Source organism: Mauremys reevesii, linkage group 10 (genome assembly GCF_016161935.1).
Source record: "Mauremys reevesii isolate NIE-2019 linkage group 10, ASM1616193v1, whole genome shotgun sequence".
Lineage (NCBI taxonomy): Eukaryota > Metazoa > Chordata > Testudines > Geoemydidae > Mauremys > Mauremys reevesii.
Window position 1 is genome coordinate 24,553,251 of NC_052632.1, and position 27,561 is coordinate 24,580,811.

A 27,561-nucleotide genomic window follows, 5' to 3' on the forward strand; every position below is an offset into this window, starting at 1 on the left:
ACTCCATAAGGTGCTTTCAAAGCCAAAGCTCTTGTGCCTGTCATGTTCTGCTGGGAAAAGAGTGGCAGATACTGCACTTAGTGGAGATATCTGCTTCTTTGGGGCAGCACTGGTGGTCACTGCTGACCAAAAAGCAGGGGCAGGAGATGAGGGAAAGTTTTTTAAGCCCAGTATCCTCAGCATAATCTAAGTCCCTTCCTGGTCTTCCAGCGCACTTCCCCGTTGTGGATTTTAACACTAACTAAGGATAATTTATCACTTTGAATACATTTACAGGAAAAAGTGAAAAGACATGAGGATTCCAACGCGGGTCATGCAGCAGAAAGAAGAAACTGGAGAGGCCACCCCACCCCGCCCCTTATGCCCTCAGTGCAAAGCAGGAGGAGAGCAGGGGCACAAGTGCAGACCAACAGACACTACCTGCAAGCATTCTCCAGACCTGAACGCATGTGAACCCAGAGTCGAATACAGATGGGGACCAGCACTTGATGAAGGATATTCTTTCAGAATAAAATACATATACCCTTTGTAATACAGCATGTTTTTTTATCCTCATTCATTTCAGTGGCCAGTTCAATTCTGTCTGTACCCAAAACTCCCAATGATGTCAGCAGCATAGCATTGCACATCTGTTTTAAATAAATAAATAAATATGCATATTTTGCTCTACAATATTTATTTGACTTACCATCTTCAAGAGTGTGCTGAGTTACGTGATCTGACATCTGACTAGCTCCCATGGGCATGTAGGCCACAATATAAAAGGTGTAATTGCTGGCTGGTTCCAAGTCATCAATAATGTAATGAGTTGTGTCATTTCCAATAACCACTTGATACTCTTCATTATTTAAACCTGGAATAAAACAAGAGTTAACAGAAACAAAAATTGCTGTCAGTCTCTTAACACAAGATGATCCATTACTGCCAGGATGGTGGTCATGCAAGTTAAAGGTTGTTTAAAAATAAAAATCCTACAATGTAGTTCTTTTGTGAATGGAAGTAACTGTGTCTTGCTATAAATTACAGTGGTTCAGGATTTTTTCTGAATAAAAGATGCTGAATAGCATTAATCTATTCCGAAATCCTTTCAGAGAGTAGTCACAACAAACTCTGTCCAATGTACAGTAACAGAACAGACGAGCTCTAATAACTTTATCATTTGTAGCTAATCTTTAATTCTACTTGTTTAGAACCAGTGTGTTTTTTCAAAATCTATTTACAGAGCCTTCATATATTAGACAGAGGAATGTGAGGCTCCATTCTACTTAAAAAAACAAAACAAACAGAAAGAAGTCATTCTGCAAAGGATCTCATTTTAGCCCTGGGAATTCTATTAAATTTGATTGACATGGGTTTTTCTTTAATTCAGAAAGAAGAAAACGGGATTGGTACAGAATGAACTTCAAAAATGTTTTGCTCCTTAATGAGCTGTAAAAAAATTCTCAGCAATTCATATTAAAATATGCATAGCAATGTATAGAGCAGGCCTTGTCTTTGTCAGGCTTTATTCCTATACAGAGAAGCTGCAAAGTGGAATAGGTTTGGTGAAAGCTGCTGTGCTTAACAAACAATTCACACCAAATGCACGTCAACTTAATCAAAACTCTGTAAGAGCCAGCCCCTCCTCTTCACAATTGAATTTATAAACAAAACGAAAGGCAAATTCCACCGTTAAGTTTTCCCACATTTCTGAATTAACTTGATAGCATTTTAATTAGACAAGATTAGGACCATCTCATAACAGACTAGTTAATGGCTTGTTAATTAGGAATTGCATGGCACGATTTCTGACCTGCTAAACAAGATCCTTGAGCTCAAATTAAAAGGACTTGTTCTTTCATTGAATGGATTGCTAGGCCTCATGTGGAGGTCCTAATGAAACAGCCATAATAGAGAACAAGGCTTGCCTTCCACCACAATCAGTATCCCCTTTGTACCTTTTCTAAATCACTAACAAGGAATTAACACACTCCAACATGCATTCTCATCAGACTCTTATTCTTCTTGCTACCATGACCCCTGATTTGAATGTAAAATATTCTGCTTTAAAAAAAATACAAAAAACACACCTGTTAGTTTCTTCAACCAACTTTATTAAACACTAGCCTCTTTGGGGGCAAAAGGGGGTTGAGGTAGTTTTGAGAGTGCATTTTATAAATGCTAGACTTGTTGTGGAATTAAACGAAGAATGGAGGGATCTCTTGTTTATAACCACCTACAATGTTGTGAACATGAAGAGGGAAATCTTTGGAACTGCATATGATTAAGTGCATTATAAAATATTACTTTCTATTTAAACTAGCATCGTGATGATCTGTTTAATTTAGGATAGCTCCATCTGAAAACATTGTTTCATCTGGATATTTTAGGACTGGATTACTTGCTTACTTTTACACTAACCATTAATGTGAAATTCCATCCTTCTGCTAATTAAGGAAAGCTTAAAAAACCCACACCTATATAAACACAGAAAAAAACATTAATATAAAAAGATAGTATGCATTATATTGTATGTAAGTATGAAATATTTTCTTATGGGATTTTTATGACAGTACATATAACATACAATTTGAGCAAATATAGCAAAAGAAAACAGGAGAAGGACATTAAAGTGGTTTCACATGATTACTAATTATTTTACATTAGTAAAGCCCAGAGGCTCCAATGATCTCAGAGCTGCAAAGAGTTTATACACTAGTGCCCTGATCCCGTGAAAATTTAGGCACATAAGCAACTTCAAGCACATGATTGATCCCATTAAAGTCAAGCCCGTTTGTGAGCCTTTGCAGTATCAGGGCCAAGGCTCCATAAGTAAGCATAACAAACAGGGAGAATGGAGAAAGGAAGGATGTGGGTAACAGTGATAGGAGCACATGCCGATGTAGACTATTTCCAATGAACAGCATAAAGAGTTTAAGTTTTTGAGATATAAACAAACAAGAGATCTCAGCAGTCCAGTCTATGCTGGTCACTTCCCTAGCTATATGATTTGCTGAATGGCTTATCAAGCTATCTGATTTTCTTTACTAGCAGCTAGCTTACACCCCTCTCCGTGCAGTATGGGCACACACATATACAGCTGCTTCCGTAACAATACAAACTGCCTGATATGACACTCTCTCATGAAAGCAGAGGCAGTTTTCAGGGCAGTTTTTCAGGCTTTGAGTAACATCTGTGATGTGGAGTAACCTGTTCTCAAATGGTTTCACACATTTTCATCTGGGAGAACAATTGTATCTGAAGCAAGTACAACCCCTAGAAGCTTCTGAACCCTTATGCTTTTTCTACACTAAAAAAACCTGAATGGTGTTTTTCTGCAGAGGTGCAGGTCCACAGGTGCTACCCACTTGGAGCAGGGCTTGTGACTTGATGGTAAAAATGCACATATTCTACTTACATTTTGGTTTCCATAGCTAAAGTTACCCAGTGTAAATGCACCAGTAAGTGTTAAGGGTTATCTATATGAAGGCTAAACAACAGCCTTCCATACAGCAAGGCTATTACATGACGGTCTGGAGGGATGAGCAAGCGCTTTGGACAGTTGAACTAACAGGCCCAGCAGAGCTCAGGGCTCACTTGGCTTTCCCAAGGCCACCCAGCTGTGTACCATCACAGCAGGTGAGCTTCAAACTCTGGGACATGTTTGACCTTTGGATAAGTAAGACTTTCAGTTAACCAGGGGCTGGATAATGGATACACATCTCTTCAAAGAGATGCTCAGCTGGTGCACTTCCTGTACAAATATTCAGTAAGATATTACTTCCCAGTTCCCCATGAAGTGACCCAAGCCCTCACATACTGCAGTGATGGAGGCCATGTAAGTACCCAGATAGATTATATAGCATGACTTTAACATTCATATTTAATTTGAATGGGAGTTGTGGGGCTAATTCCTCAGCAATTTTGAAAATTAGGGTAACTTCCTGCACTTTATCAATTCTCTATCCTCTTATCTTTTAAGGCTCTTTCCTCCCTTCAAACAAAATCATCTCATGTCTTGAGAACATCCCATTTACAAAAGCAAAGGCAGCTATTCCTGCATCAGTATTAGAGTAATTATGCAGTCCTTCCGGTCTTCTGCCTACCAGATGGCAAGACGATATTCCACATGGAGAGCTAAGCATCTGCAATCCTGCCCTTGAATAAACTAGTTGCTGAATAGAAGCAGAAAAAGCAATCATTGCACTTAGAAAACTGAGTCACACCTAGGAGATATATTGCAGCCTAGTTGAATCCATGCACCTAACTAATTTTCAAGTCACTTGTCAGACACTATCAGAGAATAAAAACAGGTGAAAATGTCTAGTTACATCCTTCTGCCCTATTTAACGAACCTTTTTTTTTTATAAAGGAAGGAGGTAACATTCTAGAGACTACAGCAGAGCCTCTAAATAATGAGTTATTTCAGCAAATTTTAAAATCTGAATTTTGATACCGGCTAGCAGGATTGCTGAATTTGACATTGTTTCAGCATGGACGTTACAAGGAGCACTGAGTCGGTCTGGGTCTGGGATGATTTAGTTGGGGCTGGTCCTGCTTTGAGCAGGGGGTTGGACTAGATGACCTCCTGATGTCTCTTCCAACCCTAATCTTCTATGATTCTGACATATCTCCACTTTAGTCAAGGAGGGGATGAAAGGAGAGGAAAACCCACTCCTGTGGGTAAAATTCTATCAAAGGGAAGGGAATAGAGTGAACTGGTCATTAGCTGTCCCACTCTCAGTCTAGCCCCTATAGAAGCCCCTTTGCACAAACTCCATGGGTTTGGGGATCCGCAGTGGAGAGATGAATCTGGGGAAAAGCTACTCCCTGTGAAACCATGGGGCCAGCATTATCTTAGGGCTTGTCTATATGAACACTTAGCTCGTGGCAAGGTGGGATGTAAATGTACCTTGCACTGGCCTTACAAGTTGTAAGTATTCGGGTGGACCCTGCTGCCACCCACTAAAAGTTCTGTAATGTGCTTTGATCTACTCCCAGTTGATCAAGTGCACCAGGGAACTTTTACCGTGCAGCAGCATGGTCCACACAGACACTTAGGCTATGTCTACACTACTGCCTATATCAGCAAAACTTATGTCACTCAGGGGTGTGAATATTCTACCCCCTGAGCAACATAAATTACACTGATGTAAGTGCTAGTGTGCACAGTGCTATGTCGGCAGGAGAGCTTCTTCCGCCAACATAGTTTATGCTGTTTGTGGGGGTGGGTTTTTTATGCTGACAGGAGAGCTCTCCCCCATTAGCAAGAGCATCTTCACCACATGCCCTGCAGCAGCACAGCTGTACTGGTACAGCTCCACTGCTGCAGTGCTGACATCCCATTAGTGTGCAGCAAGCTAGCATGAGGCAGATTTACACCCCAGTGTTCATATAGACATGCCCTTACATGAAACCTACTTGTGGTGTATACTCCCTAGCCTAGCATAAATGTGGGAGGGAAATGTGGCAGAGGCTCCTGTTTCTACGGGAGACGAAAATCCAAAGAGTAACATGGAGGCACTGGGCTGCTGTACCAATGCTCTTGCCTGCCATGAAGGCCATATTCTTCATCCAGAAGGTGGAGGGGTAAGCCATGTACCCAACCCCATGAATGAAATGATCTGGCAGAAGCTTTGTAGGGTCAAGCATGCAGAGTTTACCATCTTAACCTGGCTGTCCTGTGGGCTTTTATGTGGGAGGGTGTGATTTATCCCCAAAATTAGCTTATGAGATCTTTGTTATTGACAGACTCTTCCTATGATGAACTACTGCAGAAAACCCTGGATGCATGAGACTGTAACAAATATTACACAATCCACTTCAGACTGACACTGCTTACCTTCTGCTTTCATGTAGTGCACTGAATATGCAATCACTTTGTCTGAATTATAGAGCGGCCTCTCCCAAGCTAGCAGAATTGCTGAACTTGACATTGTTTCAGCATGGACGTTACAAGGAGCACTGGGTCTGTCTTCTGACATAACTACAGTCAATCTGGCACGGGACAGGATAGACCCCTGGCTATTTTCAGCCATGCACTGATAAATGGCATCATCTTCAGGAATGATCTGGTTAATCACCAATTTACTGAATTAAAAAAAAAAAAGAAAAAATCATGTCTAACAATAACTTAGCTCAATGTAATGCAAGCCACAAACTGGCTCTTGCCCCTGCTCTAGGAATCTACTCTAAATATCTCATGCTCCATTTTGTATTAATTTTTTCTCAACATAAATTCATATTTAGTCATAAAAATTAGACTCTTCTGGAGCTCTTAAACTTCCATGCCAGCACCCAGACTTGCAATGCTAGTGTCCTACAAAGTCAGGGAAATTAAAAAGAAAGGGGGGAAAAAAATCTTCACAAGCTTACTTTATTTCTAAAATTGTTCTTTAGTAACCTTGTACTTTCTGTTTTGTAATTGATAGTATTTTTTACCTTTAATTGTTTTTATTTTTTTAAATAAGAATTTCTCACTCTAACTTAATGAAATAGGAGCTCAAACTGTGGGCCAGATTCTGATTTCTGCTACACCAATATAAATCTGGAGTAACTCCACTGAAGTCAATGAAATCATTCTAGTTTAACACGGGCATAGCAGAGATCAGGAATCTGGACCTATATCCACAGAAGGTTTTAGCTGTGGTATTTATGTGTAAGCTAATTTGTGTCTATTTGTTTACCAAGAAGTAGTTGCCTAGTGTCATCAAAAGACAGATTCAAGTATTTGGAAGTAAAACCAAACATTGAATTAACTTGGGAAAGCTGTAATTCACTTACTTGAAAACTCTGTTCTCTCCTGTATAGCAACAATTTATAACTACTGCAAATTTCATGACATTAATTATAATATAATGGTAATCTCACCTGTTGTACATTTTAATTCTACCATTGGAGTGTATCCTTCTTCCATTTTTCAACCATGACATTTTGGGTGCTGGAATTCCTTCTGCCTGACATGCAAAACGGGCAGTACCAGCTCTGGGCCTTGTTAAACTTTCCGGCCATTCCACAAATGAAGGTGGTGCTACAGGTAAATAATACGCAAAATAAAAAATACAACAGATCTAAGGTGTGGATAAAACCAAGAGAAGCAGCAGCACTAATCAGGCCAAGTGAAGTACTTGTGGACATCTCCATGTGAAAAGCACACATGTGTTTCATATACATATATAGCATGCCTTTTTTTTTTTAAGTTGTATGTGTGAAGTGTAACATATGAAAGTAAAGACTTTCATATTAGTTCATGTATGAGTGCATATAATGGATCATATTAAGTCCCATGTATAAAATGCTGATCATGAAGCATTCACATGAGTTACATATATTTATACACATTCTCAGATTTTTTTTCCTGTTAGAAAATTAATCTTTCAATAGCAAACGTGGAAAAACTCCATTACATCTGACTGTCTTTAAGAGCAAGCAAGCTGCCATACAATTCTTAAGTTACTAGTATATGGCACCCACACATCTAGTAACTGCATTTCACCCGTGTGACCTTACTGCAACCAATACAGCTATATGGGTATAACAGAGGGTAGAATTTGGCCTAAAGTATCAAGTACAGAACAAAATTTCACATAGTAGCAGGTTGTTATAGCACACTATGGAATTCAAAGCAAGCTCACCTAACACAGTGAGAGTTGCCATTGCAACTGTGAAATTCCGTGTGCCTGGAATAGTTGCTCGACAGATATAAACTCCAGCATGCTGCACTTTCACATCAGAGATCATGAGGTTCCCATTTCCGAGGACACGGGTATTGAAGACATCAATGGACTTGTGGTCTATTTGAGAGAAAAAGTTATTTTACAATGTTGCTCCACAGTGAGTATTTAATCTAATCTACAGGCTATATGGTCAAAAGCCTCGGGCAATATCCAATGCTCAAAAGAGGGAATAGATAGATGAGCTTATACAGGTTTCCATTTGTTATTTGGTTTGCCTGTGGATGTACTTTGCTATTAGCTGGACATCATGTATAATCCACTCTAGTATATATTTGAAGTTCTGCCTGTTAGCTGAATTCAGTGCCAGTATCTCATGCAACCTACTGGGCACATTTTTACATCCAGTCCTTTGGCATTTTTTACTTCCTGCCCTGGGCTGGGACTGAATTCATCCCAGGTAATGGCCACATGCTTTTCACAGAGAAATAGAATTCAATTACCGGTAGGTTATATCGGGAGTGATCACATATTTTCTATAAACCTCCCAGCAGACACTATGCAGAAATCCTATTAAATTAACCGTCATGTTTCATTTTTCCTTATTTGTTTTTCTATACATCTCCAAGCTCATTCAGACACATCTCTGTTTATCTGTCTCACCCTTAGAAGATGTGAAATACAGAAGCACCACTTTTGTTAATTTGGAAACCAGGTCTTCTATCAACACAGCCCTATATTTCCTATTTATTGGTAAAGGCCATTAGCCATGTGTGTGGAGGGAAGAAATAAAACGTATTCTTGTAGAAGAGTGAAACTTACTTGTCAATATTAGTTACAGCAAAATCCCCCTTCCGCATTAAGGCTCAATGTGACTTGAATCCCAAACCCTATTTGTGTATTTCTAGGAGGAAGGTGAGGGGAAGAACTTTCAGGACCGTTTGTTTTGTGGTACATAACCACTCAAATCTGACTCCACCACTGAGTCTACTCTAGTCACAAAGTCCCCAGAGGTCATCCCATGCTCCACCTTGTCAATATCATACCGGGGGCAGTGCAGAATTGACAGCAGGAGGCATGTAAATCCTAAGTGCCAGAAAACACCTGAAGGCTTATTTACAACATTGTGGAAAGATTGTGCAAAATCCTTTTTATTTATTTCACTCATCCCAACCTTTGTCACTAATCCATGGCATACACAAACCCAAATAATAACCTAATTGTTGAAATTTTAACGCCTACCTAAACGGCTCCATGAGATGATCGGTTTTGGATTGCCTGTAGCAACACACTCCAAGATGACAGTCTGGTGAAGAGATGCTGTAATGTTCTGAGGACCAGCTATAATGGCTGGTTTCTGGAACGGCTTCAAGTCTAAGGCTTTTAAAACCGAAAATGATGCACAGGATTAAATTCAAATCCAAAGGATCATACGAAAATCCAGTCAATCAAGAAATAAAACATGGTAACTTTATGTTAAAAAAGAGGTAGCTTAAAGGTCACTCCTACAGTTAAAATTACAACAGAAACACATTGTTTAATTGTGATGTTGCGGATAATGTGCATTAAGGAAACAACAAGAGGAAGGTCAGGGGGAGAATTTGTGGGGGGAAAAGAGCTGATACTTCCACAGCTAATGCATCATTTTCAAAATAAATGCATCAAGAACAGTTAGATCATGCATACTGCATGCATGTTTCTATTTTGTAGATTATATTAAGGACAAGGCTATCAAATATGGGGAAGATGTTAAATGAAGGGATATATTTTGTGTACCTGGAATAACACTTAGTGCTGCCTCAACACTTTTCCGTCTATTGGCTACAGTTGTAGCAACACATCGATAATTCCCAGCATCCCTCTTTTCAACATTATAGATCTGCAAAACTCCCGTTGGTAGAGCAGTTATCCTGTCAAGAAAACAAAATACATTATATTTAGGAATATTCTATTTATAGTGGAAAAGAACACAGACCACAATTTACTGACTTGATTATCTGAGAGCAATCACCACATCAATCTGAAAATGGCTGGCAGGAACCTCACAAAAATATTCTAAACACATGACTCACCTCTCTGTATTCCTTACCTTCAATGATCTATCAGGGAAATCCGCTCCATGCCCCACCCCCCACTGATAAAAGCATAGGAATTTAACTGTAAACATTGATCTGCACCCTTAGATACCAAACCCCTCATTATTCAGCCTATTACTCTCAGATTGGTGGGTCTGAGGATTCATAGTCAAATATTTCCAAAAACGTCGACTGGTTTTCAGTGGTGATTTCCAGTTCAAGTGCGTATCTGATAACTAGAGAAACACACTCCACACTGCCTGCAATTGTATCCATGCTTCCAACTCTTCTCCTTTTTCTCCCTCTGTTGGGAAGAGTGAACACAGTCAACCCGAGTTACGTGGTGAAGTAGAAAGTTTGGGGGGGGGGGTTGGGGGGGAGAGGAGACGGGGGGGTCATGCTGCAAAGAAAGGCGTAGGGGGACCAAGAAAAATGTATCAGGGGGCATGCTGTGAGTTAAGTGATGATCAGGTCAAAGGAAAAGCTCTACTGAGAAGGAATTTCATAGTATTGTGTTCCAACCCAATTTACCCAGATACCATAATCCTTTATCACACCTGTAGGGAAAAGTATGCCCAATGCGAGTTCTCTCACAGCAGACCTCATACATACCACTACTGAAAAATTCCTCCAATTCAAATTGCCCCAGCAGCCAAACCCCCTTGCACAGCATCCCATGACTACACACCACCCTGTTACTTTACACTTTCATTCTACAGCCAGTAGCACAGGGCAGCAATTTCCTGATGATTCTACTTCTCATAATCTCCTAATACTTTGTTTGATTAATTAATGGTCCAGTGAGTATCCAGAAACGTCTTCTGAGTGAGAAAATGATTAAATAAGGCCTGAGTTCTGTGATACTTATTCATGTGAGTAACTTTATGGAAATAAGTAGCCTCATTGACTTCAGTGGGACTACTTTCTTATATAAAAGATACTCACATGAATAAGTGGTGCCAGGATTTATTTATTATTCTGAAAGTGTATTATTCTGGACTGCAGTCCCAGTTTCGATGTCAGACATATAATATTATTCTGGTTGTTAATGATTCTGAGATGTTAACATCTGGAGTATAGTGCAGTTAGTGCTTCGTTATCAATAATGGCATTGAAAGGTTAAGATTCTCCATTCATACTGTGGTTTTAAGAATGACAGACTCAAAATGAGCACACAGAGTACATATCATTCCAAAATGTAACAATCTACATACCTGTCCAAGGCTAGAGGTAAGGTTGTTCGATTCACTTCCCATGTGATTACGGCAGGAGGGTTTGCTGTTATTTTACAAGCAAACCGAGCCACTCCACCTTCTTGGACCTCAATTGAAAGTGGTTGAACTTCAAATGCAGAAATGGCTAAAAAAAAGAATGAAGAATTAAAATGCTGAAGAAAAGTAAGTTAGAAACAAATAAACCATACTAGAATCCAGTGAAGTTAAACATCAGATTACACAAGAAATGTATTTGCAGATTAATTTGCATAAAAAATACCCGGAATGGTCCACTTCCCTACATTTAAAAAAGCAAGCATCTTTTAGGCTTTGTCTACACCAAACTTGTAGTGTTTTACCTGAAGGTGTGCTTTTAGACAAACTTCGTTCAACCAGTGCACATTTGCCTCTGGACCCACATGATACGATCTAAGAGTAGTTTATTTTGGTTTAGCTAACCATGTTAAAAATAAAACTAAACCACTCTTAAACCAAATTAAGTCTATCTATACAAAAACGGGCTCTGGTTTAACTAAAAAACAGACCTCTCGTTAAATCAGTACAACTGTATGTGTACAAATAACTCCAATCTGGAGCCTGATCCTACTATCCCGACTCTGGGTAAACTCCCATTCATTACAATGGGAGCTTTGCACAACTAAACTGGGCCCCTGCCAGTTAAGTTTTGGTCCTGACTTTATAACAACAGTAATTACTATCCTTCCTCAGTTCCAGAAAAGACACCTGTACAAGTTTGTCTTTGATGGGAAAACAAAGAATAGTGTACTGGAAAGGATGGTGAACACATAGTAGTACTTTCATCTCAACTGTCTGGGATACATTATCTGTGGTGTAGCCACTGACACCCAGGACCTCCCAGTACAAAGTTTCATCCGTTTAGTTTAAGGGAGTTATAACAAAAATAAAACACTTTACATAGCAGATCAGTAAACACCTTCCATTTAACTGTTTGACTCCCTTGCTCAGGAAACAAAGGACGGGGGGGGGGGGGGGTGAGGGGAGGGGAAGGAGAACAAAGCCTCTAATCAATTGTTCTAGACCTGAAGAAGAGCCCCATGTAAGCTCAAAAGCTTGTCTCTCTCACCAAAAGAGGTTGATCCAATAAAAGATGTTACATCACTCACCTAGACTCTCTAATATCCTGGAACCAACACGGCTACAATAATACTGTATGTTCTATTTACTGATATTCATGGCACAATTAACATAACAAGTCGCTCTTTAGGGAAGAATGCTTCCATGGACTCAGGGAGGTGGTGTCACAGCAATGGAAAAAACTCTTCAGTTTTTATAGGCTGCGTCTACACTGTGGGGTTATACCAGCATAGTTATGGCACTGTAACTACGCTGCTATAGTCCCCATAGGGTAGCTATGGCCACAGATTTGTGGAAGTGTAACTACTTTGGTGAGGGGTGAGATTTTATTTTTACTGATATAGTTATGCTGCTTCAACCCCTCATGTGGGTGCAATTATGCCAGTATAAAAATGCATTATAACCAGTATAGCTTATTCCTCTTCCTGTGTGGAAATTAGGTATACCTATATAATTACATCCACACTAGGTGGGTTGTAGCACTCTATATAGTTAAGCATAGTGTCGGGTAGCCAAGTCAGCTTACTGTGTCTACATTGGGGAAGTAGGTCAGCACCCAGAGATGTGAATTTCATGTCCCTGAATGCTGTAGCTTATGTTGACTTAACTTTTAAGACCTATGGAACTATAATGGCATAGCTATGGCACTGTAATTATGCTGGCATAAACCCATAATGTGGATGCAGCCTATACTAACTGAAAGGGTTTTTCCATTGCTGTAAGTACAGCACTTCCCTCAGCAGCAGTAGCTAGGTTGCCACAATCATTTTTCTGCTGACTTAACTGCATCTACACTGGGGTTAGATTGGCATAGCTACGTTGCTTGGAGGTGTGAATTTTCACAGCCCGGAGCAACGTATCTACATCGACCTACATTTTAAGTGTAAACCAGCCTTAGGAACTGCTAGAACTGCTCCTGAATCTGAAATATATGCAAAGGTATTATGAGCAGCAACTTGTAAAAACAGAGCTTTAATGCCTTCTGTATGTACAACAGAACCTCAGAGATACAAACACCAGAGTTAAGGACTTACCGGTCAACCGGACACCATGTGGAACTGGAAGTAGTCGATCAGGCCACAGAGGAGACAATATTTTCACAAAAATATAACAGCAAATACTGTACTGCCTGGGGGCTTCAGCTGTGGGGCTCAGGGCTTCAGCCACAGAGGAATGGAGGGAGTTGGCACTTCTGACCCTTGGGAGCACCAGGGCTCAGCACTTCAGCCTCACAGCTCTTTAACTCTGAGGGTTTTACTGTATGGGCACATCTTCCAATAATCTGCTAAATACTTGCCCTTACCAGACAAAAAACATAATTCTCCCAATGTCAAAATTTCCCCAAGTATATTGTTCCCTGCTGTTTTTAGTTGTTTCACTCATTCTTTGTGTAATACACCGCATGGCTCACGAAAGTTATATTCAGTCACAAGTCTTTTAAAACCAGAAAGAGAAAGAAAATGAGAAAGAAAAACTTCAAACTAAAACACTCAAAGGCGATGCCTAAACCATCGTCTTAGTATCATCTACTGACAACAATGGTAACAATGAAAGATTCATAGATTCACAGGCCAGACGGGACCACTGCGATCATCTAGTCTGTCCTCTTGTATAACACAGGCCATCGAACGTCCCCAAAATAATTCCTAGAGCAGATCTTTTAGAAAAACATCCAATCTTGATTTAAAAGTGGCCGGTGATGGAGAATTCACCACAGCCCTTGCTAAATTGTTCCCAAGGTTAATTACCCTCATTATTAAAATTTTACACCTTATTTCCAGTCAGAATTTGTCTAGCTCCAACTATCATTGGATTCCTTGCTCTGCTAGATTGAGAAGCCTATTATTAAATGTAATCGCTTGACTGCCCTACTTTGTTTAGTTTTAGAGATTACCAGTTTTCAATTTGGTCTGTTATTTTTGTTCATTATTGTTGTTTGTTATTTTTCTCTGTAACCCTTTTCAAGTACTTTGGAATAAAAAGGCTGTTATTTCAGTAAATATAATGTAAAGCTTTCTATTCTTCAGGGGTCTGATATAGAGACCGTGACCTCTGAAAATGGAGGAACAAATAGTAATCTTGAGCCTGCATCAGAAGAATATGCTACTTTGGTGGAGGAAGAAGAGCAACCATTTGATTTGAGAGGTAAGATATTAAAAGCAGAGCTATTCTACAAAATATGCAAGACTTTTGTTGTAGCGATTAGTTTTGTCCAAGATATTCTATATGTAAACCTTAATAAAGACAGTGTATAGGCCTGTGTCACATTACTTCTTTATCCATCTTGTGGACAACTTTCAGTAATTAGAATTACAAATATATTCCTTCTTAAAGTGTATATGGGAATGAAATAATTAGTATGGCGCATATTTCTGAAGCATTACTTCAGGCATGTTAACGAAGAGTACCAATTTGTATAGTTGAAAGATAGCTATATAATTACTGATACATAAATCATGATTTAATTAAAATTCCTTAATTATGTCATATTCAAAATCAGGATAATTTAGAAGCAAATGTGAATTATATCTATAACTAGAATCCAGTAATGTCACTTTGAAGCCTAAAATATCTGTGGAGTCAATGTGAAGTGTTGGGAGCAGCTAGATAAAATAAACCATACTAGAATGTGTGGATACTTATAAGCTGTAATCAAATCACCCCTTAACCTTCTCTTTGGTAAGCCAAATAGATTCACTCCTTGAATTTATCCCTGTAAGGAATGTTTTCTAATCCTTTGATCATTCTTGTGGATCTTCTATTAACACTCTCCTATTTATCAACACCCTTGAGTTGTGGACACCAGAACTGGACACAGTATTCCATCAGTGGTCGTACCAGCGCTAAACATAATGGTAAAATAACCTCTATTTCTACTTAAGATTCCCGTTTCTGCATGCCAGGATTGCATTAGCCCTTTTGGCCACATGTTTGGGAGATCATGTTTTGCTGATTATCCACCACAACCCCCAAATCTTTGTCAGAGTCACTGCTTCCCAGGATAGAGATGTCCCTCATGTAAACACGGACTACGTACATTGTTCCTAGATGTTAGCAAGCGTGAAAAATTGTGACGGGGTGGGGGGTAATAGGAGCTCGTATATATATTAAAAAAAGCCCCAAATATTGGGTCTGTCCCTATAAAATCAGGACATCTGGTCATCCTACTAGATGTATTCATTTACATTTAGCCATATTAAAATGCATATTGTTCATTTATGCTCAGTTTACCAAGCAATCCAGATTGCTCTGAATCAGTGACCTATCTTCTTCATTGTTTACCAAGATTCATGACCAAAAGCCTACAGTCACAATTAACTCCTCTCTCTAGGAAATATGGATTTCCTAGAAGTTCATATTCATAGAAAATAAAAGACTGAGCTCTAGTCGAGTATAACACTACATGCAAACATACAGATTTGTCCACCTCAGTAAATCAGCACTTTCTGGATCTTCCTTGCTCAAGTGGTGCAATTCTATCACAGAGCAGATATGAAAAAGGCATCCAAACTTGCCTCTCCTCTTCCCTTCCTCTTTCCCACTTCAACAGTGGCAGCGTGCACAATAGGTGGGTAACCTGAGTAGAACATTCGGCTGACACTCTAAGAAACACTCTTAACTGAAGATTTTCAAATGGAAAAGATAGGTCTTATTTTAATTTGCATTCACAGTATCACTGGTCTATGTACTGAAGGCACTATGTTTTAACAAACATACATGAATTTGCTTAGTTTCAAAGAATTCACCCTAGCAACAGAAGGTTATAGAGTAAATAACATTATGATAAAAATCAACAAAAACACAAGAAAAAATTAAGCTAAATCCATGTTTATTTAAGAGTTAATTCATGCAACTGATGGGGTGAGAATTGCGTGATGAAACAAGAGATCAGTATAATCCTACAGTCTCTTTGCTGATAGAACTCGCATTGACTTCAAAGGATGTTTGGTCTGCATAGGAACTGCAGGATTATGCCCACAATTTCCTGATGGTTGTTTGTGATGTTATTTAAGAGGACATTGTCAGGCAATCAATATTTAGGTTTTGTTAGAAGTTGTACAATCCACTGGCTCCTAGTTTTAAAGAGAAATATGTTCAGAACATATTTCCATGCAACACATACATTGCAGCTGGTGCAAGAGAACTTAAAAGTGGCACGCACAAGGGACACAAGTGAAACTGAGAATAAGGAAGAGCAGTGACATGCAAAAAATAAAATTGCAGAATTGATGGATTGCTAACAGATTTACCAACTATTTTTATTTAAACAATCTGCGGTATGTCAGTTACAAAGACAAACATTTTAAGTACATTTTTTTTCCTTTTAGTGTCTTTTAAAACAAGGCTATCTCCCTGTGAATGAGGTCTTAGGGATTCTAGATATCATGATTATACAAAAAGTTGCACAATATTTTCACAAAAAGCTTCCTATTTATTAATGTTACAAGGTTGGTTTTAAATAATTTTTTTTTTTTTACTTCCAATCAATCCCAGTTCATAAACTGTTCTTCAGCATAGCTCAGTACCCACTCCTTCTACATCTTACCTCTTTATGCAAATCTCTGATTTCTTCCTAATTCTTGACTTCCTTGTGCCAGTAAAATCAGTTTTTACAAGTCTACTGCGGTCTCGTGAAACCTGACCCTTTTGTAACATGCTTGTTTTCATGGAAAGTGCTGATACTAACGCTGTGTCCAAGAACAAGTCATTATAAAGCAGTGCTGTTAAGAGGCCTGAGCTCTATAAAATTGATAAGAAACAAAGTCTCAAGACACGTGCATTATTTCTGAAAACAACCCTGCAAAATGCAATAAATGTAAATGCCTTTTTATTTGAGGTTTTCTCCTCTTCTGTAGTTTAATTATTTTGTTCCCAGATTTACAGCCAACAGAAAACTAACATTACTCCAAGACATTGGTGCTATCACCATTAACTTGTAAAATACATTATCAAGCATACATAGTAACTAGTTCATTATTGCTAACATTACTCAGTTTTACAAATTCCAATAGTTAATTTGCTGGGACCCTGTGCTTCTACAGCTTCTTTGAAACATGTATATTTGTGATATCATACATATTTCCACAAAGACACATTACAAAAGTCACCAAATCATAGAGGATGAAGAGTCCAATTCCAGAAGGTGCTGATCACCTGGAATCTTAGCATCTTTCAAAAAACAGACCCTAGAAAAACAAAAGCACACATGATGTCATGCACTGAGGCAATGTTCTAATATAATCTTTGGCGATTACCACAAAACATGTGGATCAAGGTTTCTTGTACACATTTTATACATGTACAACTGTTTGAAAGACCATACTCAAAGAGTAATTATCAATGGTCTGCTATTAAACTGGGAAGGCATATCTAGTGAGGTCCCGGGAGGGTTAGTCCTGGATCTGATACTATTCAATACTGTTATTATTGACTTGGATTACGGAGTGGAAAGTATGCTTATAAAATCTGCAGATGACACCAAGCTGGAAGGGGCTGCACGCACTTTGGATGACAGGATTAGAATTCAAAAAGACCTCGACACACTGAAGAATTGGTCTGAATTCAACAAGATGAAATTCAGCAAAGACACGTGCAAAGTACTTCACTTAGGAAAATAATAAAATAAACAAATGGTATAGAAGGGTACATCTTGCTCAGGAAGGACTGGTAGGGAAAAAAGGGAGGAAGTGTTAAAAATTAATACTTGGACTGAAGTTGAGAGGGAAATAGAAGAGACAGACTTGTTGAAAGTCTCTGGGTAAGGATAAAAGCAGTAAAAAACAAGGATGAGGTCATGATAGGGGTCTACTACAAACCACCTAACCAGGAAGAAGAGGTAGATGAGGCTTTTTTTAAACAACCAACAAAATCATACAAAGCATAGGCCTTGGTGATGATGGGGGACTTCAGCTACTCAGACATCTGGTGGGAAAATAACTCAGCAGGGCACAGATTATCCAAGAAGTTCTTGAAATGTATTGGAGCAATTTTTTATTTCAGAAGGTGGAGAAAGCTACTAGAGGAGAGGTGTTCTAGATTTGATTTTGACAAACAGGGAGGAACTGGTTGAGAATTTGAAAGTGGAAGGCAGCTGAGATGAAAGTGATCATGGAATGATAGAATTCATGATTCTAAGGAATAGTGGGAGGGAAAATAGCACAATAAAGACGATGGATTTCAGCAAACTCAGCAAGTTGGTAGGCAAGATCCCACGTGAAACAAATATAAAGGCAAAACACTTCAAGAGAGTTGGCAATTTTTCAAAGAGGCATTATTAAGGGCACAAGAGCAAACTATCTCACCACGTAAGAAAGACAGGAATATGGGTCGGCTTCTAGTCCTGGCTGGGCTAGGGAGGACCAGACTTGCTCTTCCCCTGCAAGGAGCAGCTAGAACCGGAACCAGGACCAGGTCAGACCCACCCCCAGAAACCTCCCCCAGCTGCAGGAAGCTCCACACCTCCCTCTGCTTCCTGCCACCATGGCTCCTCAGCCATGAGGGGAGGGGTCACTGTATGAGACATTCCCCCATCCGCTCAACTCCTGTGCATCTGGACTCCCCCACACCCTGCTGAGCCTCACACACACACACCCCTGCATCCAGAACCTCCCACTGAGTGTCCCACACCCGAGCCCCCACCCGCGAGCCTCACCCCCTGCATTTGGAGCGCCCTGCACTCAGACCCCCTTGCCAAACCTCACCTCCCCTGCCTCCAGATCCCCACCCCTGCACCCAGACCCCCCTCACCAAGCTCCCCCCACATCCAGATCCCCACCCCTGCACCCAGACCCCCCTCACCAAGGTCCCCCCACATCCAGATCCCCACCCCTGCACCCAGACCCCTCCTCCAAGCCCCGCATCCAGATCCCCACCCTTGCACCCAGACCAACCCCTGCTGAGCCCCCCAGCACTTGAATCCCCACAACAAACCCCACCCCCATGTACCTGGACTGCCCCAATGAGCCCCGCAGCACTTGAACCCCCACCCAATCAGCTGCACCTGGACTCCCACCCTGATGAGCCCCAGTCCTCCAGCACAAGGACCCCCACCCGCCACCCTAAGGCTCTCACACCCAGATCCCCACTCTCAACCCCAACCATCTTCACCTGGACCCCCTCTATGGAGTCCCATTCCCCTGAAACCAGAACCCCCAACAAGCCCCTATGCATCCAGATTCCCTCTGCACCTGGACCACCCACTGAGCTGTCTGCATCCCAATTGTCCCGCACAGAATCATGTCACCCCACCCCGGAGTCCCCCCACAATAAGCCCCTTCAGACTTGGATCCTGGCAGGCTGAGCCTGCCTGCCCACACCTGATGTGCCTGGCATGGAGGGGCAGGGCCACAAGGTGTTTCTGGGGCAGGCAGGCCCTTGCACTGTGTCAGGGTCGGGTACAGCCTCACCACCAAGTCTATGTCCCAAAAGGGTGGTGTGCTGCAGGGTGATCTCCACCTCTGTGCAGCCAGTGGCCTGTGCTCCCCACTGCCATGCTGGAGCCTCCACATTTATTTATTCACAAATAAAATTTGCAGAATTTTAAAATATTTTGCACAGAATGGGGGGGAGAGGGGCAGAATTTTTAATTTTTTGGCACAGAATTCCCTCAGGAGTAATCTTTTAGGTGTTTTGAAAATGTCCCCATTATTTATATGAAATTATAAAATGATTTCTATGTTCTGACACCTTCTCCCAAACATCAAGATACAGAGTTTGAATCTCTTTTGCTTAGTCAAAGTGAGAAATACAAAATATCTGGTCAATATTTACCTTTAATTAAAAAAAAAGACTAGGTTATTAAAAAGAAACAGAGTCCGACATATGCCAAAATCCTTAACAAATATTCTTAATTAACTGATCCACCACTTGTCAGAAGCTAAACATTTACTGCTCAGTAAAGATAATGCATGCTTGTATTGTACAATATCTTTGTACTGTATTACTTGTAGAACAGGTTCAAACTAACTGGTAGCCAAAACCATAGGGGTAAAAGGGTAAAGTTTAAATAACAAAATGGCCTTCAAGTCAATAATCATGCCCAATCTCTGTCATGTTAGATCTGTCCCTCCGGTGACAGCCTGGAATACTGCCAAAATTTTCAGTTCTTCCCTTGCAGCTCAATAATAAACTGTATAATAGATTTCATCTCCAGGACACCAACCCTTCAATCAACATGTTAATCCACTTTGTCGTTTAACAAATCAAAACAATCCAAAACACAGTTGTTACTTCCTAGAACTGTCAGACTTTATTACTGCCCCATTCACTGAGAGCCAGGGCTTCCAGTCTGCAAGCTCTGCATATGGCTGGGCACAGGAGGCTGCAATGCACCACAGAGTAAAGCCAAGATGTAGCTGTGCTCCTTTGATCAGAGAATCAGGGAATGGGGCACAGAGTCAAACAATCATGCACAGATAGCAACACCTAGGTGATTGGCACCCAAGACAAAACACCAAGCTGCTATGCTTTCTAGAGACCCTTCTACCTGTCAGATGTAAGCTTCATGTCCCTAGGTGAACCCTGATCTGGTACAGTAACTCCTCACTCAATGTTGTAGTTATGTTCCTGAAAAATGCTACTTTAAGTGAAACAATGTTAAGCGAATCCAACTTCCCCATAGTGAATGAATGTAAATAGGGGAGGTTAGGTTCCAGGGAAAAAATTTTCACCAGACAAAAGACATTATATACATATACAGTATAAGTTTTAAATAATTTTAAACAAACAATTTAATACTGTACTCACCAATGGTGATTGTGAAGCTTGGTTGAGGCAGGGGCGTAGCAGGATTGGGATGTGGGGGCTTACCCCACTCCGCCAGCCTGGCATTCCAGCCAGGGAGCGGGGTCAGGGGTTGGAGGCTTGCCCACTCCCTGGCTGAAACGCTGGGTGGGCAGAGCAGGGCGAGCCAAACAACCTTGTAATGGAACATAGTGCAACTTTAAACGAGTATGTTCTCTACTGGATCGGCCACCTAATAACGAAACAATGTTAACCAGGATGACTTTAAGTGAGGAGTTACTGTATTTAATGGAAATTGCAGTGTTTCCTAGTTGATTCACAGTAATTTGAACCAAATCAAGGTAATCGGAAGTGTAACCCTGCAAGCAGGGTCATAGTCAATGATATTCCTTGTAAATTGGCCTACAGAGAAAATGAGAAAAAAGGCACCATCCCGTCCTTTCCTAGAGGGCGACTTAAAGGAGATATTCTCTGCAAGTTTATATTTAGAGATGGGCATGATCCACAAAGTCTGGATCTGAATCCAAACTTCCTCAAACTTTGCTGTGAGGTGTGCTCACTTCTGGGGCTTGGGGTGAGGGCAATTTATATCTGAATAATAGCAATAGTTAAATAAGGAACAGTCGATCTCTGTTTGCGTCGGACATTGTAGGGCTGCAGATATTTGTTTAATATCTGCATATATCCTCCCCTCCCATATTGGCCCTTAGTGGTTTTTAATTGTGTGCTGGTCAGAGGTAAATTTCACACAGTACTTCATGGTAGAGTGATTGGGTTGTTCGGGACACACCAGTGAGGATGTGCTTGTCCTGAAGAGCGATACTTGTTTGCTAGCCATGAGCAACATGGTTTCTTATACCTTCTCTTGCAAATATTTAAGATAAACTTTAACTAAGCTCTGGTTAAGTCACAATTTAAAAGACAGATAGATTAGGAGGAGTTTAAAGGTGGTGTAACAAAAATAAGAGGTTTAGAAAAATCAGACCTATGAGGAAAACGATTAAAAGAATTGGAAATGATTAGTCTAGAGGAAAGAAGGCTGAAGGGAGACATAACTGTCTTACAAATACATACAAAGAGATATTAGAAAGGACAGAGACCAATTATTCTCATTAATCAGTGATGACTGAACAAGTAGTAATGGGCTTTAGCAGCAGCAGGGGAAATTTAGGTTAACTACTGAAGGGAAACTTTATAGCCATAAGAACCATTAGGCCACGGAACAAGCTACACTTGGTACCTATCTATCAGAGAGTATTTAAACATCATAAAATTGATCCTGCCAGATCTCAGGGAGTAGATGACACACTAGAGATCCCTTCCCAATGCAAATTATTCTAACTCCAGGAAATCTCCAGAATCTGTCTACTAGGCTTTTCAAACATATCAGGGCACGTATGCTTCCATAGCTATGTTACACACTTCCATTGCTATGTTATGGCATGATGAGTCTTTGCATAGCTGGCCTTCCCTCCTTCACCCCTCCCTTTTCTTCTACGCTATTCTTCTCTGTTTGAAGTCTTATCAATTCAGTAAGCTGTGCATCAATAAACCCTAAAACCTATGTAGATAAGATACTGTGGCTAGCGCATAAATGAAAGTAAGAAACAAAGAGTAAGAGAAGCAGCACTAAGTGGAATATATAAATATCAGTGACTGCAGGAGTTCAGTAAAACAAGTTAGGAAGTGTAACACTGCCAAAATAACCAGGAGCTATAACTTTGAATCCTCCTTTAGATACTTTTTCCCATCTGTAATGCGGATGTGTTTACTTCAGGAAGAAAGGGGTAGTTTTATCGGTGTTCTGCTATATCTGTATTCTTTTCAAAGCACAGCAAGTCAATATACTTTATCTGTTACTTGAGATAAAAAGAGACAAGGTGATAGAAATCTTTAGCCCATTTAACTAAAAAGGGGGAGGGGGGGAGAAGGGGAGAATCACAATCCCTTGTAGGAAAGAGAGCCACAGATTCCCCCTTTGCTGTCTTGGTAACTGTTCAATTTATATCAGAAAGAATGATATCCTTGTTGCATTTTAAAACAATGGATAAGGTTTTGGGAAAGATTTAATACTATTTTTAATCTACTTATTTAAAAACATAGCTGAATTCAAGATACCAAATTTATTTTACAGATGTCTGAACTGCATGACCCTAAACCTCTCAATCATTTCAGAGAAGAGAAATCGGACTAAATCAATATACCAGCAGTAAAAGCAGCTGTGCTTTTTTGGAAAGCTGATAACTGTGTAGAAAGAACAGAAAAGATACAAAGAAAAAAGATGGTTTCAAATTAAATGTAGTTTCCTTTTAATCACAAAAATGTATAACCAAGTCAATGGATTATGTTCCTGTATATAGTTCTTGGTGTTTATAAAAGACTCCAGCATACAAATATCTTAGTCCCCAGCTGACTTTCCATACAAGAAAAATCTCTCCAGGAGACTGCAAACACTTTTCAAGAATGATTTCCAGGACGCTGGCAGATGACAGCTTCTTGAGGCATTTAAAATTCCATGTTTCCAGTAAGCTGCTAAGGGCTCTTCCCTTACACATCAATTGACTCAGCAGCACATGGACAGTGAGTGTGATCTCTCAGAATGTATGGTACCCAAAGGGCTGGAAATGTATTTCTCTCGGTTTACTGAACAGCCTGACTTCAACCAGAATTTGTGTTCTAGGCAGGGGACATACAGACCCCTTCTGCTTTTGTATTTGAAGCTAATACAATAATCCCGTCAGATCAAGCCTCCAAGGCCCTGAGTGCCTCTTGGGAGGTACTGAATACATTAACTTCAATGGGAGTTGAAGGTAAGTGGATGGGGTTCAGTACCATCAGGCCCGCAACAAAAAATAAACATTTTTTGAGGGTAAAATTATGTTAGAGGCCAATAAAAAGTCTTGCATCCAGAACTTGCTTTATGTTTTAACATGAAACTTTATCTGAAAACAATTTAAAATTCATCAACTAGGGAGTGGGATAGTTCCTTCCTCTTCCCATTTATTATCTTTTCTTTTCTGTAGTAGTCCACTCATCCTTTGCTTTGTGGCTGTATTTATTATTCAATGGAACTACTATACTGAAAATAAGTGGGATGATAATTAGTGAAGGGGGTTACTAGGCTTGTCTTTTCCCTCTAGAGTCCTGTTCACAACTGGCTTTGTTCAGAAATCAAATACATTTGATGATTTTACTATAGTCCCTTGTGGACATTTGTCTGGAACACAGAACCTCCAAGGGATTCAACACAACTGGGCAGCGTCTGCTCAGCAGAAGCCCAGAACCAAATTTCTAGAGTAGCTGCAGTGCTGGTGGACAGTACTCAAATGCACCAACACTTATGTGGAGCAAATCCGCAAAGTGCCTGCCAGCTCTCTCTCACTGCCCACTCTGCCTGTGCCTTTTAAAGCAGTAAGAACAAAAAGGTAAATCGAAACAAAATTTGTGGATGTATTAGCTAGCAGACTCATTTTGATTATTAATTAATTAGGCCACTAGAATAGAAAAAACACTTTTGCGGGTAAAGTCAACATGATATATAATCTGGAAACCAACCTGGAAATGAGGTAGATGGTATATTTCTATCATAATGCACTGCAACGTGGAGGCAGCACTCTAGCTTCAGTGAAAGGAATGCAAGGAGAAACACATCATGTTGTTCTCTAGTGATTTGCACTTATCCACAGTGAGAGTGGCAGTGTCATACTAAAATGAGAGCATCACCAAGTTGCCCTGATATACGGAAGAGTTACCATAACACCATGCCCCTTTCGGGAGAAAATTACTTGGCACTCTCTACATCAAGCTGAACATGTCCTACACAATCTGAAGCATGCCAAGGACATGGAGGCTTTATGAGGCGATCATGGCGGAGATTACCTGATGCACCCACTCTCTCTCCATTCTGTCATTTCACTAAGGACATGCTTTAAGTCCAAGGGCAGATGGATATTTATGATCTTTTGGACCTTGGCACTGGATGCCTTCTCCGAAATGCAACCTGACACAGGTATCTATATCTAGACTCAACACCTTTGGCTCACTGGGTCTTTTTGGCCAACCTGTAGATTCTTCTGAAGCAGTTTCTGAAGTCTGGTTGGGTGACTCATGGGAGGGACACAAAGGGGGGCAACCAGCGTAATGGGGGCATGTGACTCCCCCACACCACAACTCCCCACCCCGCCCCCAACCTGGGGGCCCCACGCTCTCCCCATCCTCTCCTCATCCCATGTTACCGGGGGTGGGGGGAGCACCACCACAGTGGTGAAGGAAGCAGAATGTGGGGCTGCCAGGCAGCCCCACGCCAGCAGTTCCTCCAGCATGTAGCTGTGCCAGTACAGCCCCCAGCCCTGTCCTCCGGTGGGGCTGTACAAACCCCAGAGACACAGCTGCATGGAAGGGCTGAGGGCGGGGCTGGGAGCAATACAGCCACACCGGAGGAGCTGCCGGCATGGAGCCACCCAGTGGACCCACATTCTGCTCCTTTCGCCCTGCTGCATGTGCCCCCCCCCTCCCGCCCAGGCACCTGGGGAGGGGCATGTGACCCTTCTTGCCCCTCCCAGGCATCACCTTTCCTTCCGATCTTTATTCTTTTTCCGCATAGCCATTAAGAGAGCTTGTCTAACTACTGGAGACAAACAGTTGTGAACTGCTAAGCTCCTTCTATAAAGGAAATGACATCACCCTAAAAAGCCTGTTTTAGATTGTCTCCATCTAATGGTAGGGAGGAAGCAGGTCAGTGTGCCAGGCTGCCCTAGAACAGTGGTTCTCAACCAGGGGTACGTGTATCTCTGGGGGTACGTGTATCTCTGGGGGTACACAGAGGTTTTCCAAGGAGATATTTGCCTAGTTTTACAACAGGCTACATAAACAGCACTAGCGAAGTCAGTACAGACTAAAATTTCATACAGACAATGACTTGTTTATACTGCTCTATATACAATACACTGAAATGTAAGTACAATATTTATATTCCAATTGATTTATTTTATAATTGTATAGTAAAAATTAGAAAGTAAGCAATGTTTCAGTAATAGTGTGCTGTGACACTTCTGTATTTTTAGGTATGATTATGTAAGCAAGTAGTTTTTAACTGAGGTGAAACCTGGAGGTGAGCAAGACAAATCAGACTCCTGAAAGAGGTACAGTAGTCTGGAAAGGTAGAGAACCACTGCCCTAGAAGAACAAACAGTAAAAGATAACTCAAAAAACAAAAAGTGAAACTTGCCTGTTATGGAATTTTCTTCTTAGATTAGCAGAGATTTAGCAATGTCTTAGTTAATTAAAAACACAGCTTTCTCTGGAAACCAGCAGCTACTTTTAAATTATACCAGATGCATATATTGCCACAACCAAAACTTCTTGATAAAAAAATTAATCAAATGAAATTCTGTTCAGATTAAATTTCCTTTTTCTATATCCTTGCTTTTTCACTGAGATCTTTGAAATCAGGTATTTTTGCAAAGGAATAAAATATGTTACATTGGGATTGCTGGAACTTGAACAAACAAAAGCTTATTTTCCATTTATGTTAGAGTTATATATACACGAGAAGCTATCCTTCGGAAAGAGATTAGTGATAAAAATACACATTAGTCAGAAAAAAACGGCACCCATTTTATTCAGCTGTGTGAAGAGTCGCAGGCCAAGTTCTTGCTATTCATGCTGAATAGTGAAATATATATTTTGCTAGTTTTTTCACTGTTCTTGGTATTTCTGACTCTAGTGGTGGAGGTGGATATCATACTGAGAAGACACTAAGAGCCAGATCCTACAAGGGGGTGAGACCTCTTCTGAGGACCTAAGCACTTTCGATGGGCATTCAGCACCTCATAGGATGAGATTCTTAATCTGTGATGCCAGAAGGTAAAACCTGATTATAAAACATTTATGTACATTATTTCATTGCAGATGAATGTTTTCCAAACATAGGCCACTGTAGATTAGCTCATCTAATTTCTCAGAGTGCTATTCCAAAAAGAAGTTGATGACAAAGCAAAAACAAAGAGAAGTATAGCTGTCCCTTAATTCATTTCCGGAATTTTCCCCAATTCATTTATCAATCATTATTATCAGCAGAAATGGACATAGAGGTTAAAATATAGGGACACTGCAAGCACTGAGCTTATTCACAGCTACTACAGTAGATATTCTGCTCACTTGAATCCTTGGAAATGTTCCTGAAGTGACTACGGAAGGAGGGTAACAATTTATAAGCCTGTTCCAACCATCTGAACATTACTATATATTGTATCCCACGTGCTTGAGGTGGATAGGAATAGGATACATTTATTTCAATAGAACAGGGAATTGTATATTCATCTTTACTTACACACACAAGACAGTCTAGTTTTCAAGTTGAATCAGTTTTAATATTCACTTTCTCTTCAGACTAAACTGAATCCAAATCCACTTCCAACCCCAGGAAAGCAACTGGTTGGGTGAGAGAGGAGCCTTGCCCTGCCTTCTCTTAAAAGTTTCAAGCCCTTAAAGGTATGGTCTCCAGATTCCTTCCCCAACCACCATTCATTCCCAAGACCATAGATCTCTATATATGCACCTATTGGACTCTTCCAAACCGTCAAAGAGCCAAGCCCAGTGGCGAGGTAGGCTGAGCATTGGGCACTACTGCCCTCAATGACAGACTACCCCACCACAATGATGAAACATTTTTAGTTACTTTTATTTAGCATTTCTTCTGAACTCCAATTCCCCCCACCCTTCTTTCCTATTAAATCCCCCAGAGGGAACTCAGGAACACAC

At 40.5% G+C, this 27,561-nt stretch overlaps 1 protein-coding gene across 1 annotated transcript in view; it reads right to left on the reverse strand.

Annotated features, from left to right (window-relative positions):
- PRTG (protogenin) overlaps window positions 1-27,561 on the reverse strand; it is a 117,872-nt gene that overhangs the window by 50,091 nt on the left and 40,220 nt on the right. Inside the window, exons 3-9 of the mRNA XM_039492397.1 lie at window positions 10,942-11,086; window positions 9,429-9,562; window positions 8,895-9,032; window positions 7,614-7,772; window positions 6,850-7,009; window positions 5,822-6,069; window positions 689-853 (exon numbers count right to left, since the gene is read on the reverse strand). Of these exons, the coding sequence (XP_039348331.1) occupies window positions 689-853; window positions 5,822-6,069; window positions 6,850-7,009; window positions 7,614-7,772; window positions 8,895-9,032; window positions 9,429-9,562; window positions 10,942-11,086 (1,149 nt within the window). The remainder of the gene's footprint in view (window positions 1-688; window positions 854-5,821; window positions 6,070-6,849; window positions 7,010-7,613; window positions 7,773-8,894; window positions 9,033-9,428; window positions 9,563-10,941; window positions 11,087-27,561) is intronic.